Raw genomic sequence first — 19,912 nt, 5'->3', positions numbered from 1 at the left:
GCTGCCGCCGCCTGAGCCCAAAGCCCAGGTTCTTGGAGCCAGAACACAGGCTTTCTGGAAGGGCGCTCTCGGGCCTTGTCAGCCAGGGCCTGCCCGGCAGACCCAGCCTCACCTGGCAAGCACGCACATGATGAGCCTGCTGCCGAGGCCGGGTGCCCACTGAGTGTCACAGGGCAACTCAAGTGAACACGTGCAGCTTGCCAGTGCAAAGCAACAAGGACCCATGCCTGACACACCACTGGCTTCGAGTGTGAAAATTACCTTTTCTTTAGATCACTTATAAAAGGAAGCCCCTTCCTACACCTCTGAACTACTTAGGGATAGTACGCTTTATTTCATGAGTATCGGGCATAGACACAGGGATCTCTCTGCCACTCCTCTGGTTTTTTAGGAGGTCTATGGAATTCTTCATAAGGCAAGTGGCTATTATTGTAGAATAAAAAGAAACAGTGAAGGCCAAACCGGCACACGGATGAGAAACACCGCACACCTATCAATCCCGACATTGTTTTCCTCAACACGACCCTGCCTCCATCACCTGCGCCCAGCACTCTGGACTTGGGGGTGATACGAGTGCTCTGTGGTCCGGGGCAGTCATTCCTGTCATGACGGGGGGCTCACTCCCAAAGCCAGACACACCAGGGGTGCTGAGGAAGTGGCACAGCCGCGGGAGAAGCACAGAGTGTGAAGTTGGGGAGGGCTCTAGGCCCCAAGAGCTGAGAGCCGGACGCGCTGCCCGGAGCGGGAGAGAGCATGGCCGCCTGCCGCCCGCACTCTTGCACCAGGACGCGCTGCGCTGTCCAGAGGCGCCATCTGATCGCCCTCCACCTTCTCAGTAGTGTTCTTTCAAAAAAGAGAAGCCGTACCCTTATCGTAGTTGGGGTTGGAATGTTCACGCAAGGCTTCCTGTATGCACTGCACTTGCTGGGACACGGCCGAGAGCATTCGCTCCTCCAGGCGGTTAAACTCGTCAAAACAGCCCCACGCACCCACCTGGCAGAGCCCCACGAAGATACGTCCCATTGCCTGAAGTGGAGAGAGGAAGAAGCTATCACTGCCTGTTAGGAGGTGGACCGTGTGCCCACCAAGTCATGCTGAAGCCCTCACCCCCACCAGGTGTGACTACACTTGGAGCCAGGGTCTTTCTGGAGGGAAAGTTAGGTCCCTAATGAGCAGAAGCCCCCCAGCCTGTGGCAGCCACACAGAGCCGGAGCAGGCTGAGGCCTCCAGGCCCTCGTGGCTTTCCGTCAACCCTGGCTCTGAGGACTCGGCCAGTCCTGGGTGTGTCACGTATTTCTAAAACCTTCCAGCCCCTCACTTCAGAATGAGAATGCTGCTGGCCCACCAAGGTGGTCCTGAAGGGTTGGCTACAGGCCCAGTGCCTCCACAGCACATACTTCACAAATAACAGCGCTCCCACTGCACATGCACCAGACACGACACTTTTTCTCCTGTGCCAACACAATCCCACTGGCAGAGCTGTTATCTTTTTTTTTTTTTTTTTTTGCGGGTCTGGGAATGGAACCCAGAGGCATTTGACCTCCAAGCTACACCCCCTGTCCTATTTTTTATTCTTTATTTTGAAACAGAGTCTCACTGAGTTGCTGAGGGTCTCAGTAAGTAGCTGAGGCTGTCTGCAAACCGCAATCCTCCGGTCTCAGCCTCTGAATGCTGATTACAAGTGCGCCACTGCGCCCGGCTACAGCTGTTATTCTATTACTTTCTGCTGACTTACAAAAAACCTTTCCCATAATACTGGCTTATTTTCAGACACAGACAGTAAGCATTTATTACAACTGCCATTTTATAAGTATGATACATTAAAGATTAACTCTGAATACATAACATGAAGTTAAAAAGCAAAGCCCCTATGTTGATCCTCATGCAATTTGAAGTAACTCCTACCTATAAGGACTCAGAGGCCTGAACACCCATGTGAGCTGTAAAGCCAACCCCTTCAGGACACTGCATCTTAGGCAAATAATCTCATAAAGCTTCTTACCTGGAAATCGAAGGTTTCATCACAGTTGAAGACTAAAACAAACCGTCCAAGCTGATGGCCCAAAGCTTTGACAGACTCTGTTTTCCCAGTTCCAGCAGGCCCTAGTATTTGAAGAAAAGTAACAGAGTCCATCATCTAACTGGGAATACATCATTAAGAGAACTATTGTGTATTTGGTGCTGGGGATTGGCCCCAGGGATGCTTTTTCACTGAGCCACACCCCAGCCTGTTTTATTTTGAGATAAGATTCTCACTAAATTGTCCAGTCTAGACTCCAACTGATGCTTCTGCCTACTCCTCCAAGTAGCTGGGGTTACAGATGTGCCCCTTTGTGCACAGCTGCAACGTCTTTAAAGAAGTCCACCAGAGCTTTCTTTGCTAGTCCTCCTTCTGACTGGATGGAGTACCCCATACCCACCCTCCAGCCTCACTCTCAGGACTGGCGAACACGGGCAGTCTACCTCTGAACTATATCACAAGCTCTTTTAATTTTTCTAATTTTTATTTTTAAACATGGTCTTGCTAAATTACCATGCACTAATCTCAAAACTGTGATCCTCCTATCCTATCTTAGCCTTCCACAGTACTGGGATTACAGGTGTGCAGCACCTCTGCAGACAGACAGACAGACAGACAGACAGACAGACACCCCCCCTCTCTCACAGAGCTGGGCGTGGTGGCCACACTTGTAAACCCAGGACTTGGGAGGCTGAGACAGGAAGATAGAAGGATCAAAGCTATGTGGCCAGCCTCAGCTACTTAGTGAGACCCTGTATCAAAATAAAGAATAAAAAATAGGGCAGGGGATATAGCTGAGATGTTAAATGCTGCTGGGTTCCAAGCTAGGAGGTAGAATGGCCCTGGGTTCAATCCCAGCAACACACACACACACACACACACACACACACACACACACACACACACGAAATCCATCCAAACCATTAGCTTAGTCTTTAAAAAAAGTTATGTCCATTATAAACGGCCACATGTGGGTTTACGAAGCCACTTACCAAACGGGGAGCCCCCAAGCCGGGCCTCCAAGGCTTGTGTCATCGTCAGATAGCAGCGGTCAGTGAGGGGCGTCTGGACCAGCTTGTCCTGAACACCCAGGTACTCAAAGCCATAGTTGAACTTGGCATTTGCCATCTGAATGGACAACTGCTGTAACACATCGGTCTGCTTTGGGTCGAAGTAAAACCGCATCTGGCTGAGCCACTCAAAAGACTTGGCGTTGTCAATCTTGCTTTTGATCAAGGACCTGGTAACATCTCTCTGGTGAACCAATTCTGTAATCTGAGGAAGTAAAAGCATGGCACATGTTTACAAAAGCGTCCATTCTCTGGGTCTGTTGATGACCTGCTGTATTTAAATTGAGAATCTAAATAGTGCGTTTCAGTAAATGAAACACAAATTCACTTTTAGAGGTAGAAGAAATGTTATTCATGCAACAAAATGACGTAGACTCAAGGGCTAAAGCAAAAACAAAGAATCAACAAACAAAACACCGTACTTTAAATAAAAACTCGCAACGGTGTAAACTGGGGCAGGAGAGCAGCTTCGCGTCTGCTCCAGCGGTCGCCTCCTGCCACTGGGGCTCGGAGCCTGGGGCACCCTCACTAGGTGGCTGCGCGGCCTCTGGAGAGCCTGAGCATGGGTGGTCACCTTCTTCCTACCGTGTAGTTGCCCGACTCCTGGATGCCACCAAGATCATCATTCAAGAGGAAGACAGAGCCAAAGACTTGCCCCGAGAGTCTCAACACCCCCCTTTTCTCCTTGACACTAGCAGCGTCTTCCCAGAGAGGTCTCCTCTAACTGCCTGAGTGGGAGGTCTAGGAGCCTCTGACGCGAGGGAGGACTGACCAGGTGCTCCAGCTTCCGCCTGCGCAACGGGGGCTGCTCCATCAGGACGGAGTCCGCCAGCACGTTGAGAGTCACCTCCACGTTGCTCAGCACAGACTGCAGGGGCGTGGTGTCGCCGCCGCCTCCGACACTGCTCAGGGCGTTCTCCACGTTCTCAGACCAGGCTATCTGGGCTGACAGAACCACCAGCTGAGCCTGCAAGAAACAAGACAGGAGTCCACAGGGCCATTCTTTATAAATAAATGTCTGTCTTTTGAGACAGGTGTCGGGGCTTCAGCCAGCCTCCTGCCGCAGGATCCCAGGGGGCTGCACCCGCAGGCTCACACAATACAGCCGGGTTCCCAAAGGCACTTTACTTATTTTTATTTTATTTTTTTCTGTGGTACTGGGGATGGAATCCTCCTACCTCCGGGCTACACTCCCAGACCTATTTTATATTTTTTATTTGGAAACAGGATCTCTTAAACCAGCGAGGCTGGCTTTGAACCTGCGCAATCCTCTTGTCTCCCAAGCGTGGGGATTACAAGCGTGCCCACCACGCCCGGCTCCCAGAGACACTTCAAAGCCAGTCAATGCTTCCCTCCGGAGCCTGCACTCCCACTATAGGTTACCTGATATTTATCGATCCAAGTGATGTAGGTGTTTGGATCAATTGAAGTCGCTTTACCAAAAGTCTCCACTTCCATGACAGACTCAGCAAGAAGCTTAGCCAGAGTGACTCTCATTTCCTTCTCCACCAGCGTGAGCCACTCGTTGATTTTGGGATGTTCTGTGATGGACACGGGAGTTTTAAACATAACCTGAAATAAATAAAATTTGGAGATTAAGATGTGCAAAGTTATGAGAAAAGTTAGCTAGCTTTCCCTCCCTCCCTCCCTCCCTCCCTTTCTTTGTGGTGCTGGGGATGGAACTCAGGGGCTTCTACCTTCATGCTACACTCCCAGACCTATTTTCTATTTTATTTGGAAACAGGGTCTCACTGAGTTGCTGAGAGCCTCACTGAGTAGCAGAGGCTGGCTTCGAACCCGTGTGATCCTCCTGTCTCAGCCTCCCAAGCGCGGGGATGACAAGTGTGCCCACCGCGCCCAGCTATGAGCGAAGTTTTCTAAGTCACAAACATAATCGTAGGTACCTCCTCCCCTTCGCGGGATGAGATGCCCAAGACCACAGAGTTGTCCTCGTTCAGGATGATGCTCGAAACACCAGCAAACATTTTCTTGAAGTGTTTCTGTAGTTTAGCTACATTCTTGCTGTTTCCAATGATTTCAAGCAAATCTTCATCACCCACAAAATAGAACCTAAAATCAAAACAGAACCTAAGTTGCTGTTTACATATAGAAGGGAGACAAAAACTCAAATGGCAGGAAAGAGATGATTCCGAACACATCTGCACTTCCAGCCCCAGCCAAAGGCGCGTGTTCATGCAACAGACACTGAAGGGAGAGTCAAAGCCATTCACCGTGTACCGCATCCCACCACCTCAAAGCCCTGCTTCATTCACCCCTGGCACATTATTTGGAAACTGAGCTAGACCCCAAAAAGATGCAAACTGCTTTGCTTTGGAGGAAGGAAGGCAGCCCAAATGAAGCTAAGTAAAGTGGAGGGAGAAAATTAGGGATTATTGGGCAGCATTAGAAATCGATGTATGATCTGGGCGTGGTGGCGCACACTTGTAATCCCAGCACTCAGGAAGCTGAGACAGGAGGGTCACGGTTCGTGAACCGCCTCGACTACTTAGGAGACCCTGTTTCAAAAGGTTGAATGCCCCTGAGTTCCATCCCCAGTACTGGGGGGGAAAAAAAAAAAAATCAATGTATGAGCTGGCCATGGTGGCGCACACCTGTAATCTCAGTATGCAGAAGGCTGAGACAGGAGGATCACAGGTTTGAGGACAGCTTCAGCAACTTAGTGAGGCTCTTAGCAACCTAGTGATACACTATTTCAAAACAAGATTTTAGCCATGTGTGGTGGGCGCATGCTTGTAATCCCAGCATTTGGGAGGCTGAGACAGGAGCAACACGGTTTGCAGCCAGGCTCAGCTACTTAAATGAGGCCCTTTGCAACTCACTGAGACCGTTTCAAAATAAAGAAAAAAAAATAGGGCTGGGTGTCACTCGGAGTACAATGCCCCTCAGTTCCATCCCTAGTACCGAAAAATAAAAATAAAATAATTTTTTTAGCCGGGCATGGTGGTGCACGCTTGTAATCCCCACGCTTGGGAGGCAGAGACAGGAGGATCGCGCAGGTTCGAAGCCAGCCGCGTACACTGGCTTAGGAGACCCTGTTTCCAAATAAAAAAAAATATGCAAAAATAGGTCTGGGAGTGTAGCCCGGAGGTCGAAGGGCTTCCAGGAACCCCAGTACCACCAAAAAAAAAAAAAAAAAAAAAGCATAAAAGGCAAACAGTATTCATAAAATGACTTATTAGCTAACAAAATCCTTGATCTCAAAACTAACACACAGGCCCAGAAGGGAAAGCGCAGCCACAATTCACATCACTTCAGTCCCAGGCAAAGCCAGTGTCTTACCTGGGGAAAGACGACCGCTCTCTTTCCAAGTATTCTCCCAATGCTTTCTGGATCTTTCCGAGCAGGTCTGCCAACCTTTCTAGAGACCTCTGAACTCCCTGGATGTTCAGAACATCCATGACGAGGGGGGACTTGGAGACTTTTTTCATCAGCGCTAGAAACTCTGTGCTGATACTAGGAATCAAATTGAAACATGTGTCAGCCTTTGGGGGCGTGGCCAGCAGCCCCTGCCAGCACCTGGCTCTCGGTGGGTGGGAGGCCGTACCTCTGGAACCGCTGCGTTTCCACGGGCAGCAGGTGTTTAATGTCTGCGCTGCCAGTGAAGATGCCTTCCAGGTAGACCCACCGCCTCTGTACGTCAATCCACACATCGAAGAGAGCCATGATCCGGTTCAGCTTGTCCTCCCAGCTGAGGGCATCCTCCTCGAAAACCTGGGAGGGCAGAGATGGACCGCTCAGCTTTCCACTGACCAGCGCTCAAGAGGGGCCCGTCCATTTGCCGACTCCTGGCTAGAACCAGCCCCTCCACGTGCAGGCGCAGCTGCTCTGGGCTGGGGGCCAGCGGCGCTACCTTGTAGTAGGGAGACAGCTTCATGGCAGAGACGCTGTTGATGTGCTCTTTGACCTTGTTGAAGAGGTCGTCCCAGCCGCGGATCAGGCGACACTTGTTCTGGTAGTTGACCAGGTCGAGCTCGTAAGTGTTCCACACTTCTCTTATCTGAGTTGAAACCAGGAAGAGCATGTTGACAGGACTGGGCGCTCACCAGGCGCATGGGAAGCAAGCGCCATGGGCCATGTTTTACGCACTCAGAGCCACGTCGCGGCCTGAAACATGCCAGCGGCCGGCAGTCCTAGCACTCACCTGCTTCAAGAACTCCTCCAGCGCCATCTCCCCCTGCGCGACCAGCAGCACGTCCTTGACGACAGCCTCGTTCTTCTGCAGGTCGACGTCCCAGATCTGGCCGAGGGTCAGCTCAGACACGACCCAGTTCACGTGCAGCCTCTTCATCAGCTGCTTCCAGTGGCGGTCCTTCAGGGCTTCGGACTTCAGTTCGATCACCAGCATGTTTATCTGCACGGACACAGACACGGTTACTGCGCAGGCGTATTCCCAGAGGATGCTCACCTCCGCGCAGCACCGCCGTGTCACCGCCGTGTCGCCACCATGTCGCCCACCTTCATGTAGCCTTTCAGCAGCCTCTGGACAAACTCGTAGGAGGCATACTGCCGCAACCGGGCAGGGAAGTTCTTCAGCTGGTTCAAGAGCCCATCTAAATTCTGTCGAAGCTGTCAGGAGAGACACAAGATGATACCGAGTTTGCCAACATCTCTTAAAATGGTGAAGTATTTTAGTTTTTTTCATTTTACTTATATGCAAATAATTTTTCCTATTCTTAAGAGTGCATGTAACATAAAGATGAATATGTAAAGCAAATGGCAAATGCTTTCTGAAGTATCATTTTACATAGACCTTTTTTTTTTTTTTTTTGGTGGTACTGGGGTTCCTGGAAACCCTTATACCTCTGGGCTACACTCCCAGAACTATTTTTATATTTTTATTTGGAAACAGGGTCTCCTAAGCCAGCGTGTGTGGCTGGCTTCGAATCTGCGCATTCCTCCTGTCTCTGCCTCCCAAGCGCGGGGATTACAAGCGTGCGCCACCACGCCCGGCCTTATATACCTCTTTTTAAAGTTTATCTTTCCTTGATTTCAAGATGATATGGGTTTAACTTCTGTGGACACACTAAAATATTGGCTCAATTTTTACTCTTTAAATTAGGTAATATTACCTAACAGCTAAGAGAGAGTTTTACAGAACTTTAATTATCATTATGAGTGGAATAAGAGTTGAAAATCCTATGCTTTAATCATTCCCATTTCTCATTTCCGAATACAGCCTATCATCAAATATTCACTCCTTCAAAAGCAGCTATCTGAAATTGGGACGTGGTGGCCACTTGGGAGGCTAAGACAGGAGGATTGCAGGTTTGAAGCCAGCCTTGACAACTTAGCAAGGAGGGCCCTCTGCAACTTAGTGAGATCCTGTTTCCAAATAAGAAATAAAACCAGCCGGATGTGGTGGCACACTCTTGTAATCCCAGCATTTGGGAGGCTGAGACTGGAGGATAGCTGTTCACGGAAAGCCTCAGCTACTTAGTGAAGCCCTCTGCAACTCAGTGAGACCCTGTTTCAAAATAAAGAATAAAAAATATAGGGCAGAGGATGTAGCTCAGAGGTTGAATGCTCCTGGGTTCCATCCCTAGACCCGCAAAAAATAAAGAAAAAAAATTGTGCTGGGGGTTTAGCTCAGAGGTAGAATGCCTTTGAGTTCAATCCCCAGTAACACAAAAAAGAGAAGCTATATAAAATATTCTAGACTGACCATTCATGTAATATTAATTATATGACTATTATTTCTACCACATAACTGAGGACAACTAATTATAATCTATGAAATATTCTAATCAATTTATATACTTGTTTACTTATTTATATTTTGTAGTATTGGGAATTGCATCGAGGGGCAATTCTACCTCCAAAGTACATTCCCAGCCCCATTTTTTAGTCTTTTTTTTTTGGTGGTGGTGGTACTGGGGTGGAACCCAGAGGCTTTCTACTTCTGGGCTATACTCCCAGACCCATTTTATATTTTATTTGGAAACAGGGTCTCACTAAGTTGCTGAGAGCCTAAGTAGCTGAGGCTGGCTTCGAACCTGTGCGATCCTCCTGTCTCAGCCTCCCAAGCACGGGGTTACAAGCGTACGCTACCACGCCCGGCTTATTCCTTTTTTTGACATAGGTTTCACTAAGTTGCAGAGGGTCTGTCACTTATGTATGATACTAGGGACTGAACCTGGGGGCATTCTACCTCCAAGCTATACTCCCAGCTCTATTCTACATTTTATTTGGAAATAGAATCTCACTAAGTTGCTGAGGCTCACTATGAACCCCTGGCCTCCTGTCTCAGCCTCCAGACAGAGATTATAGATGTTGTACCACCACACAAGGCCTGAGGTGGTTTCACAGTATCAAAATAAACTTCACATTAGTTAGGATGAAAAATGTGAAGGACATGCAGGACACTGGGTGACGCCTGTGACCTCAATACAACTCCTTGTTGCAAGGTGCCTAAGTAGCATGTGGCTGTTAACATAAACACGGACACAACTGGCTGTTCTAAGGAGACGTACCTTGCGAGGCTGTACTGAAACCCATGGTTGTTCCTTCATCTGGTCGATTTGCTCCCAGACTTTAGAAAGTTCTGACCAAACACCTTTGAGGTCTTGTAATTCTTCTAAGGCCACCTGTGATTGAAAACAGCAAAGCAGAAAGTCATCTCACAAATTAAAAAGAAATCACCCAAGAATCTGGCAGGTCCCCAGCGGCCAGGCCATTGGCAAAAGCAGAAGGAGCAATTCCCAGCTCCGCATACCTGCACCCGCTCTTCGCTGCCGCCGAGCAGCCCGGTGTCCGTCAGCTCGAGCGCCTCCTTGGCCTTGGCACACTTCTCTCTGTCATCCTTCAGCCTGCCAAACTTGCCTTCATATATGGTCAGAGCCTGAAGGGCCTCCTCTGGGCGAAGGTTGCCCTGAAAGCAGTCACAGAACAGAATTGCAGAGCCTTCTCCGGAGAGGAGCACCGCGACTTTAAAGTGAGGTGCCAGGCCGGGCGCGGTGGCGCAAGGCTGTGATCCCAGTGCTTGAGGGGCTGAGAACGGAAGCTTGTAGTCTTGAGGTGGTCTTGAGACCACCTCAGCAAAAAAGAAGTGTGTAGGTTGGAGGTAGAACACTCTTATGTTCAATTCTCAGTCCCCTCCCCAAATAAGAATGAATACAGTAAGGGGCCTGCTAAGCTGGAAATTCCTAATTCCCTGAATATGCCTACATAGGTAAACATTTGAGATGTCCACTTAAACGCAACAGTAATGAATGTTGAGTTCATGTCAATATTTTACAAAAATAAAAGCACCATCACAGCGAACATCTCTCAAGTCAGCCTCTTCTCTCTGGTGCCTGGAGGGGAGGGGCACAGCCTCTGCTCAGAGGGGCACTTCAGTGACTCAAGGGGACAAAGCTCCCGAGGCTGCCGGCTACACCTCAGCCCCCCAGGAACTGCTCTCCCCACGCAGGGCGGGGCAGCACCAAGGGAGCTGGGAGCGGGCAGCGGGGTCCTGGGCGCAGGTGCTTCCTTTTCTCAGTGCCTCTGGAGGACGGCCAGATAAAATGGCAGTTTCTACCACAGATAAATCCCACCCAAGGTTTAAACTCTAACTCATCCCTGGCACCAAGCTGCGTCGCCAGAACCTCGCTATCGCTACTGCTCAGTCCGCTGCTGGAGCAAGCGTTTGTACCAGTGCTGGTGTGAGCGGGAGCAGGACTTCAAAACTCCTAAAACAGGGACAAACTAAAGTCCAATGCACGGCATTTGCGGTGGGAGGCCGGGTGCCAGTGGCTTACTAAGAACTCACACCCAACACCAAAGCAGAGTAGGTTCAAAGCATTTTAGCTTCCCTTCCGATTTCTTCCTATGTGTTTTTGTACATCTGGATAAGCCAAAGTCTTCATCCCACCCCAAGAAGCCAAAATGCCCGTGCCACCAACCCCGCTCTCTACCCACGTCTGTCGGTCCCCCAGGCATCCACCCTCTGCTGGTTTTGTGGGGAGCACACCAGCATCTGACTCAAGAAACACGCTTTCCCTGTCAACTTCCTGCCGCCCCCCCCACTGACATCTACTCCCTGCAGCAGGGGCCTGCTGGTGGACAGCTGGTGCTCAGCAAACACCGAATGGCTGAAGAGAGGTGGAGTGGCAGGCCCGGGGATGGGAAGGCTCAGTAACGATGGCCTCCCCACCGCTCACACCGCGCGGCCTGCCCAGCACCTACAGGTACTAAATTCTGAGTCTGACTAAAAGAAGAGGACAGTCTAAAAATAGAATGCCAGGACACCAGCTGAGGAAGCAGGGCGAGCCTGGGCTCAATCCCTAGTACTGCAAAAACCCCAAAACCAAACAAACCAACAAAAAACACACCAGAAAAACTCCAGCCCTTAAATTCAACTCTAGAATTAACTGATTATTGATCTGGGTAAGAAGATCTAAGCTGGCTTTGTGTGTGTGTGTGTGTGTGTGTGTGTGTGTGTGTGTGTGTGTATGTGTGTGTGTGTGGTATTAGGGTGGAACCCAGGGGCTTTTCTATCTCTGGGCTATACTCCTAGACCTATTTTATATTTTATTTGTAAACATGGTCTCGCTAAGTTGCTGAGAGCCTCACTAAGTAGCTGGGGCTGGCTTTGAACCTGTGCAATCCTCCTGTCTCAGCCTCCCAAGCACAGGGATTACAAGCGTGCGCCACCACACCCGGCTTAAGGTGGCTTTCACATAGCCACGTACAGCACTTTATTTTAGGTGTTGGTTAGTGAACCCAGAGTCTCCTGCATGCTAGGCAAGTATCCCACCACTGAGCTACACTGGGCCCTTTTAAACATTTTTCTTTATTTTGAGAGAGGGAGTCTAGCCATGTTGCCCAGGTAGCTTCAAACTCCTGGGCTCAAGCCATCCTCCTGCCTCAGCCTCCCAAGTAGCTGGGATCACAGGTGCATGCCACCATGCCTATCTGCAAAGACTGTTTTAATTACACAGAAGAAAAAAAGTCTCCAGCACTGGGAAGCTGGGTGGCAGCAAAGCCTCCCAAGTCTGAAGGAAGGCACAGCAGACTCGCGGCAGTGTGGGGCCAGGAGACTCACCGTCACAGGCTTGGTCTTCTCCCAGTCTGTCAGCAGGTCGGTGGTGCGGCTCTCCACGGCCCGGTCCTCCTGCACGATCTTCATCTGCAGATTCGCCACCTGCTGCTGGATGGCAGAGTCCTTCCGCCGCATGATGTCATTGAAGGCGCCCCACTCCCCCTCGATGTTATCAATATAAAGCCAGGAAGGCGGGAACTGGAACCTTTGCTTTTCCAGCAGACGCTGACCATTGCGGTAGAGCTTTGAGTTAAAAAAGAAACTGGTTGGTTTTCTTCTATGATGATAAGAGAAACTAGCCTCAGGGTCCCAGGAGAGAGAAGGCAGCTCAGGGTCACAGAGCACAGGAGCGGAGCACCTGCTCTTCTACAGCCTTCTGCCGAGGCACTGAGCTCCCTGGCGGAGCGTCCTGAGCCCGACAAGGTCGGCCAGCCACAGCAGTCAGCTGTACCCGGAGGCCCTGGGCTGAGCCAAGAGCGCCGAGGGGCGGCTGCACCCTCTCCTTCACAGGACCGGTCAGCGTGTTGGCAATAACTCCAGAAAAATATTGTGCTGGGAGAAAGTGGCTCTCAAACCTTGCTGTGCACAGGCGCCCTGCGATGCAGATTCCCAGGGCAGCCAGGCAACATGACAAGCACCAGAGGTGGCTGTGCCCGGCAGTCTGTGACCATACTCTAAGGAAGGGCGTTACGGGGCGCGTGAGAGCCGTCCCTTAGGACAGACGCCGACCGAGGCCCGGCCGCGCGAGGGCTAGCGTGAGGACTGGCCTTCACGGAGCTCACCTCAACCTGCTTCTCAAACTGCTTGATCTTCCGCTTCAGAGACTGCACGTAGGTGATGAAGGTCACGGCGTCCGAGGTGCTGGCGGTGTCCACGGAGTGCTGCTCCAGCTCTTGGCGAGACTGGAGGGAGAGGGCCGCGTTTTACCACGGGCCGGGGCTCCAGCGGCCTGGGCGTCCGGGCGAATCCTCCCGCCTTACCTTTGAGATCTGGGAATGGAATTCTGTCATGTTTGAGCCCAGCATCTGCCCAAACTTGCTGAGCACCTCCTTGTGCCACGAGTCGTACTTGAGGTTCACCTTGGACTGCACCTGTGGGCGAGGCAGAGCACAGCAGCGCACCGTCAGTTCTCACGGGCCTCAGCTGGACTCGAGGCACACGGGAGCACGCTTTCACAGCGGCCCGGGAGAACCAGCCGCACTCACCTTGCCGTAATCTATGACCACTGGGCCAAACTCTTTCTTGGTCTCTGCATTGTCAAAGGTCCCTCTGGCCTTCCGTATCTGGACCAACAGTGCTTGCCACTTGTTGAGATCCTCGCCAAGTCTATTGTAGATGTTCTCAGCTTGCATGTCCCACAGACACTGGTACTGAAGCCAGACCTACGAACCAAGACCGGCTGAGCACTGCGGTTCTACTCTGCAGACCACGGGCGCCATGGCCACGGCGCACTGAACAGCCTCACCTTTCACCATCACCCGAAAAGCCCCTTTCAGATTCTCAAATAAGAATGAGTGATGTGTGTACTTACGCCTCTACCGTCCTGTACTCCATTAAGATGTATGACTACAATGCACCAACCAAAGTTCTCAAATAAAAAAATAATAAAGTTTGCACTTTCTGAAAGCCACCGTCAAATGGTTTACCCTGAGACTGTTCCACTGTTCATTCTTTGCTCACTCTAGGCAAATATTACCTAATGAACCACACCGTCTGTTTAAGAGCTTTACCTCTCTGTTGTGCAGTGTGTGTGTGCGCTTTCTATCTCTGAGCTACACTCCAGCCTTATAAAACTTGCAAACCAGGCCTGCTAAGTCACCGGAGCGGCGGTCCCGTGCCCGCGCTCTCCTGTCCCAGCGTCCCAGGCACGCGGTGCACGCCGCCAGCTCAGCTCTGTACTCCTCATGCCTCATACTCTTAGTACCTAGGACACACTACATGGCTTCATTTGCTTATTTTTTGCACCTGGAATTAAACCAGGGCCTTCTATCTCCAGGCTGTACTCCCAGCCATTCCTGGTTTTATTTTGGAACGGTCTTGCTAAGTTGCTGAGGTGGGCCTGGAACCTGCGGTCCTCCTGGCATCTCAGGTGAGCACCATGGCGCCCGGCTCATGGGCACATCTGATGAGATGGGAGTTGCCTACCTTCACGTACTGCTCCACTTCAGTGACGATGCCCATGACGGCAGAGTAAGACTCTTCCAAGGCGGCGGGGCCGTCAGGCATCCGCGTCAGCGCGTTCCGGTAGAATTTCTCTTCCTCCGTCAGTTCATAATGCACTCCTACCTGGCCGACCAAACCCAGATTAAGTGCGTGGAAGTGCTGTGTACCAAATGTTAAGCACAGTCATCTCCTGCCAGTCACGTGCCCTAGCGGGCTAAGTGAGGAGTACGCAGCATCCAGCAAGCCTGCTCACAGGTAACTCATCAAACTAGCGCCAGGACGCTCCCCAGCCCCGGCACAGCACCGCACCGCCGACTGCCGAGGTGCACGAGGCAGCGATCACCCCCACTGCGGGGCCCTTCTGAGGCCACGGGCCCACACACAGAAGACAGACAGATGCCCCTGCTCATGTGACTTAGGGTCTATGGGAGGAGAGGGACAATAAGGAGCAGGTAGAGTAAGACTGTCAGATGGTGAGGCATTCTGCAGAGAAAGAGAAGGAATTTGGAAGACTGGGGAAAGGGTGTGGCAGGAGGTGGGTTCGTGGTACTATACTGTATGTTTTTTTCTCTTTTGCAGTGCTGAGAATTGAATCCAGGGCAAAGGGCTAAGCTACATCCCCAGGCCTGGCTGTATTTTAAATCAAGAAATCAGGAAAGGCCTCACCATAGGTGCCACTTGAGCAGAGACCAGAAAGGGGTGTGTGGTCACTCACTACGAGACTGGCAGAGATCACAAGGGCAAAGATCTGGGAGCCGGAGTCAGCCCAGTGTGGCACAGCACGTTCGAGGACCAGCGAGAGTCCAGTGTGGCTGGAGCAGAGCCAGCTGGAGTCAGAGGAAACAAGCAGCGGATGAGGCGGAGCGCAGCACAGTGGGGCTCCAGCCTCCCACTGTGGCAGGGCGCCCGGAAAGGGCTCTGACAGAGCAGAGTCACGAGCGGCTAAGAGGATTTTTTTTGGTACTGGGGATGGTGCACCCAGAGGTGCTCTACCACAGAGCATCATCTCTAGCTTTTTACTTATTTTTATTTTGTAGTACCAGAGATGGAACCCAGGGGCACTGTACCTCCAAGCTACACCCCCAGGATTATTCTTTAGTCTTTTATAAGTTTTTGAAATAGGGTCTCACTGAGTTAGTTGTAAAGGGCCTCGCTAAGTAGCTGAGACTGCAAACAACGATCCTCTTGTCTCAGCCTCCCAAATTCTTGGAACACTGGCTAGAAGCCGGGGACTAAATGGTCGTTTGAGTTTTCCTTTGATTGTAGAAATACACTAACAGAGTATATTGTATCTGAAGTCTGCTTTAAAGTAATCTGAAGTGATGGGAAGGTGGGGAAGGGAAGACAAATGAAACAAAATCGGCCAAGACCACTTGTTGCTAAGTGAGGCTGGGTAAAGGAGCTCCCGATTCCTGCCACTTTGTGTCCATTTGGAAATTCTCTAATAAAAAGTGGGGCAGCTGGGCGTGGTGGCCCACGCTTGTAATACCTGTGCTTGGGAGGTGGAGACAGGAGGATCGCGCTTGTTCGAAGCCAGCCGCGCTGGCTTAGGAGACCATTTCCAAATTTAAAAAATATATAAAAGATAGGTCTAGGAGCGTAGCCCGGAGGTAGAAGGGCTTCCAAGAACCCCAGTACCAAAAAAAAAAAAAAAAAAAAAAGTGGGGCAGAGAAAGGCAGGGATTAAGGATCCCACAGAAGAGACTACTGAGACCAAGCTCCAAAGGCCAAGCAATGATTCAAGAAAAGTGTCACACAGAGCCTCCTTTGGCTTCCCCCGGCAGCCTGCAGTTTAGAAGTGCTTGCTTGACAAGGGCCAGGAGAAGCCGTCAAAGGCATGAGCAAGGTGCAGAGGCTCACCTGGTACCTCTGACTCTGGATCCTGGGGAGAGACAGTATGACCATCTTCCAAGCAAACATTTCCTGATACAGCTTGTATCTGCACTCTTCAATCGGCGGATTCAAGTAGATGACCTGATTGGTTATTCTTAGCTCGTGAACAACATTCTGCAAGAGAAAGGTTTTATTTCTTACTCAGCAATATATTCCAATAAAATGACTTTCTTTTTTTTTGAGGGGAGGGGACTGAATATTGAACCCAGAGGCATCGTACTTTGGAGCTGCACCCCAGCCCTAGTTCATTTTTATTTTTTTTTTTGGTGGTACTGTGGATGGAACCCTTCTACCTCCACGTTACACTCCCAGACCGATTTTATATTTTATTTGGAAACAGGGTCTCTTAAGCCAGCGCGGCTGGCTTTACCTGCACGATCCTCCTGTCTCCGCCTCCCAAACGCGGGGATTAGAAGCGTCCCCACCGCGCCTGGCCCTAGTTCACTTTTTGTTTTGAATTTCCTGTCTCAGCCTCCCGAGTACTGGAATTAAGCCATGTGTCACCATGCCCAGCAGCCTTGATTCTTAGCACCTTTCTAATTAATAAACTACTTCAGTCTAAGCCACAAACTCTGTCACTTTATGAGATACGGTCTTGCATAATTTCATGCTGTGACCCCTTTTCCCACCCAGGATCCTAAAAAGTCAAAGGCTTTGCCACCTGCTGGGTCCCCAGGTGTGGAAGACACAACTGATGGCCAACGAGGCGCCCCGTGGCCCGATGCACATGACCACAGCTGGCGTCCCCAGAGGAGAGAGCTGCTGATGTGGCCACAGGGAGCCACTGGTGTGGTCCGCCACGGCCGCCGGGAAGCGACTGTGCCACCTGCCCGGGCGCCAATGCAGGTGGAGACCAGGCAACTGTGCTGACCTAGGGCACACTCACGGCTGCTCTGGGAACCGGCACTTTTTAGTTTTTAAATTATTTTCCAGTGCTAGAGACTGAACCTAGGGGCGTTCTACCTCTGTCCTATACCCCCAGCTTTATTTTATTTTTTTATTTGGAAGCAGGGTCTTGCTAAGTTGCTAAAAGCCTCACTAAGCTGCCAAGGCTGTCCTCCTGCTCAGCCTTCCAAGTGTTGGGATTACAGGTGTGGGCCACCATGTCCAGCTTGGGACTCAGCATTTAAGAAGTATTCTTGAGCCGGGTGCGGTGGGCGTGCTTGTCACCCCAGCACTCGGGAAGCTGAGACCGGAGGACCGCAGTTCGCAGACAGCCTCAGCTACTTAGTGAGGCCCTCTGCAACTCAGTGAGACCCAGTTTCAAAATAAAAATAAAAAATAGGGCAGGGGGTGTAGCTCGGAGGTTCAGAGGTCGAATACCCCTGGGTTCCATCCCCAGACCTGCAAAAAAAAAAAAAAAAAAAAAAAAAGTATTCTTTTAAGGATAAGTACCTACATACTAAAAAGTAAAAAAAATAAATAAGAAGCCCAGTGCTTCTCCCAGACCCGCTTACTGGCACAGTTCTCCTGGGCTTCTGTTTTGTGAAGCCTTTTACAGATAAACGTCATACAGACGCCGTAAGCAGAGAACTCGAGCGAGGCTGTGAAATGCTTCAAGGCCGCCACTGTGGTAGCAGACACACCAATTCCAGCATCTCATTAACGGAACTGCAGAGTTCTCTAGAAGCTTGCTGGGCTCTTACTGACTACGTGTGCGGGAGGCACAGAGCGCTGTGCACCGCGGTCACGGCGCTGCTTCCTTCTGCTGTGCGCTCACTGTGCTGGAATCATTTACTGCGCATGCTGGACAAATACATCTCTTTCCACTGCCCTAAAGTAGGCTCGTTCCTAAAATTTATTTTATTATATTTTATTTATTTATTTTTGTGGGTCTGGGGATGGAACCCAGGGGCATTCGACCTCCGAGCTACACCCCCTGCCCTATTTTTTATTTTTATTTTGAAAGCGGGTCTCACTGAGTTGCAGAGGGCCTCACTGAGTAGCTGAGGCTGTCCGCGAACCGCGATCCTACGGTCTCAGCCTCCGGAATGCTGGGGTTACAGCGTGCGCCACCACGCCCGCCCAGCTCTGAAATTTATTTTATTTTCTTACTTTTGTTTTTGAAATTATTTTCAGCTTATAAGAAAATTGCAAAGAAAGTATGAAGAATTTTCAAAACCCTTTGCCAACTTATGCTGCGTAAGGATGAAAACATCCACGAGTCTGTTAACCACAGACTTCAGTCGGAGTTCCCGGCACACCGTGACAGCTCCTTAACCTTCCAACCTGTGGTGCGTGTGCTCCCTAGACAGTCACGACCTTGGCGCTGTGGGAGAGGACTGGTTAGGAACTTTGAAGACGTCCTCCGCTGTAAGTCTGCATCTTTCTCATGAGGGAGACTGAGGGAAATGGGGACAAAGGCTGCAGAAGCGCCTCCAACGGCGGGCCACAGGGCACACGAACCCACACCCTGCGGACGGTGACTGGCCCACCCGCCCGAGGCGGCAGGGCCCCGTGGGTCCTCCTGAGGAGCCGCGACGTCACAGAAGACACTCACTTTGATCTTGGGCTCGCCGCCAGGCTTGTGACTAACTTGTGGAGCATCCGTGTCCATGTCGACTTCGGCTTTGTCTTCCGCTTGTCCAAGAAGGACCTGGGTCCAAGCTCTTAGGCCGGCTTGCAGACGAACGCCCAGAATCCTCTCAATCTAGAGAGAGCAGAGAACAGTGCGTCACGGCGGGCTCAGACACGACAGCAGAAGGCAGCAGCAGATGTTGTGGGGCACGGATGCAGAGTTCCTAACTCCGCTCCTCGGCCCCACATCGCAGTCTCCCGCGCAGACCCCTCAGCTCCACGGACTCTGTTCTCCCTCCCTGGGCCCACCGCACCTCCAGCCCTCCCTCCTCACAAGTGATCAGGAACATGCAGGCAGTGCAGTGGACGCAGCTAGGGTCCTGGGGTTTGTTCAATATGAAAGAAAAGTCACAAAACAAAAACATATTTTCCTGGAAGTGTCAGAGATAAAACCAGAAAAACTGCGCTTTGGATGTCAAACCACATCCCAAGGTCCCCTCTCTCATCTAGAACGAGACAAACTCCTACGAACAGGACATCTGCCGGCCTTTGTGGACCGTGCCGTGGGCCACACACCATGCGGGAGCGTGGCGCGGGCTGGAGGACCTGCAGCAGGGCCGTGGGCTCCGTGGGCGGGCTGCGAACCTCCCTCTTGTAGCGTCCGCTTGTGGAAATGCACTGACATGACTCAGCCATTACCAAAAGGGGGAGGAATGGGAAAGCACCACTTGGGAACTGACCTCTGCTACCAAATGCCCCGCTACAGGCCTCTCCACAGCCACGCCCTCACTGGAAGTACACTTCAGACACACGGCTCCCACCTCCACGGGGGGTGCGAAGAACCTCTACACTGAACATAAGATGTGTTTTGCTGCTAGGTGTAATTCTTTTCAAATTGTCAGTCGGCCTGGAGGTGTAGGAAAGAAAACCTAGGGGCCAGGGTCATGGCTCTGTGATCAGCAGGGCCTTGGCATGTTCAAGGTCCTAGGTTCAGGCAATACCACTACAAAACAAAACCAAACCCCTAAATCTTAAGAGCAGGAGGGCAAGGCAGAGAGGAGGCTGTCAGTCAGTACCCAGCAGACCAAGGAGCTCCTCCTCCTGACCACCTCGCTCCTAGCTCAGCCGAGCTGGTTCCTGGGCCGTGGTGCCACTGTCGGCTCTGGCTCTAGGCAAGTGGGGTTCTGGGCACTGAACGATCTCAGGTAA

At 51.1% G+C, this 19,912-nt stretch overlaps 1 protein-coding gene across 1 annotated transcript in view; it reads right to left on the bottom strand.

The window, feature by feature from the left end:
* The window catches only part of DYNC1H1 (dynein cytoplasmic 1 heavy chain 1), a gene marked incomplete at both ends in the record, with an annotated part of 72,782 nt that overhangs the window by 29,137 nt on the left and 23,733 nt on the right, over window positions 1-19,912 (bottom strand). Inside the window, 20 exons of the mRNA XM_080708200.1 lie at window positions 867-1,026; window positions 2,003-2,103; window positions 3,013-3,295; window positions 3,863-4,057; window positions 4,474-4,662; window positions 4,995-5,160; window positions 6,391-6,564; window positions 6,656-6,822; window positions 6,962-7,108; window positions 7,253-7,462; window positions 7,567-7,677; window positions 9,582-9,695; window positions 9,824-9,979; window positions 12,134-12,373; window positions 12,913-13,032; window positions 13,111-13,221; window positions 13,336-13,512; window positions 14,276-14,416; window positions 16,154-16,300; window positions 18,687-18,836. Coding sequence (XP_080564326.1) covers window positions 867-1,026; window positions 2,003-2,103; window positions 3,013-3,295; window positions 3,863-4,057; window positions 4,474-4,662; window positions 4,995-5,160; window positions 6,391-6,564; window positions 6,656-6,822; window positions 6,962-7,108; window positions 7,253-7,462; window positions 7,567-7,677; window positions 9,582-9,695; window positions 9,824-9,979; window positions 12,134-12,373; window positions 12,913-13,032; window positions 13,111-13,221; window positions 13,336-13,512; window positions 14,276-14,416; window positions 16,154-16,300; window positions 18,687-18,836 — 3,259 coding nt within the window. The remainder of the gene's footprint in view (window positions 1-866; window positions 1,027-2,002; window positions 2,104-3,012; window positions 3,296-3,862; window positions 4,058-4,473; window positions 4,663-4,994; window positions 5,161-6,390; window positions 6,565-6,655; window positions 6,823-6,961; window positions 7,109-7,252; window positions 7,463-7,566; window positions 7,678-9,581; window positions 9,696-9,823; window positions 9,980-12,133; window positions 12,374-12,912; window positions 13,033-13,110; window positions 13,222-13,335; window positions 13,513-14,275; window positions 14,417-16,153; window positions 16,301-18,686; window positions 18,837-19,912) is intronic.

The sequence above is a fragment of the Muscardinus avellanarius genome (assembly GCF_963383645.1).
Source record: "Muscardinus avellanarius genome assembly, chromosome: 12".
NCBI classification, from domain to species: domain Eukaryota; kingdom Metazoa; phylum Chordata; class Mammalia; order Rodentia; family Gliridae; genus Muscardinus; species Muscardinus avellanarius.
The sequence above is the reverse complement of the archived record's forward strand: the minus strand, read 5'-3'. Positions and strand labels throughout refer to the sequence as shown.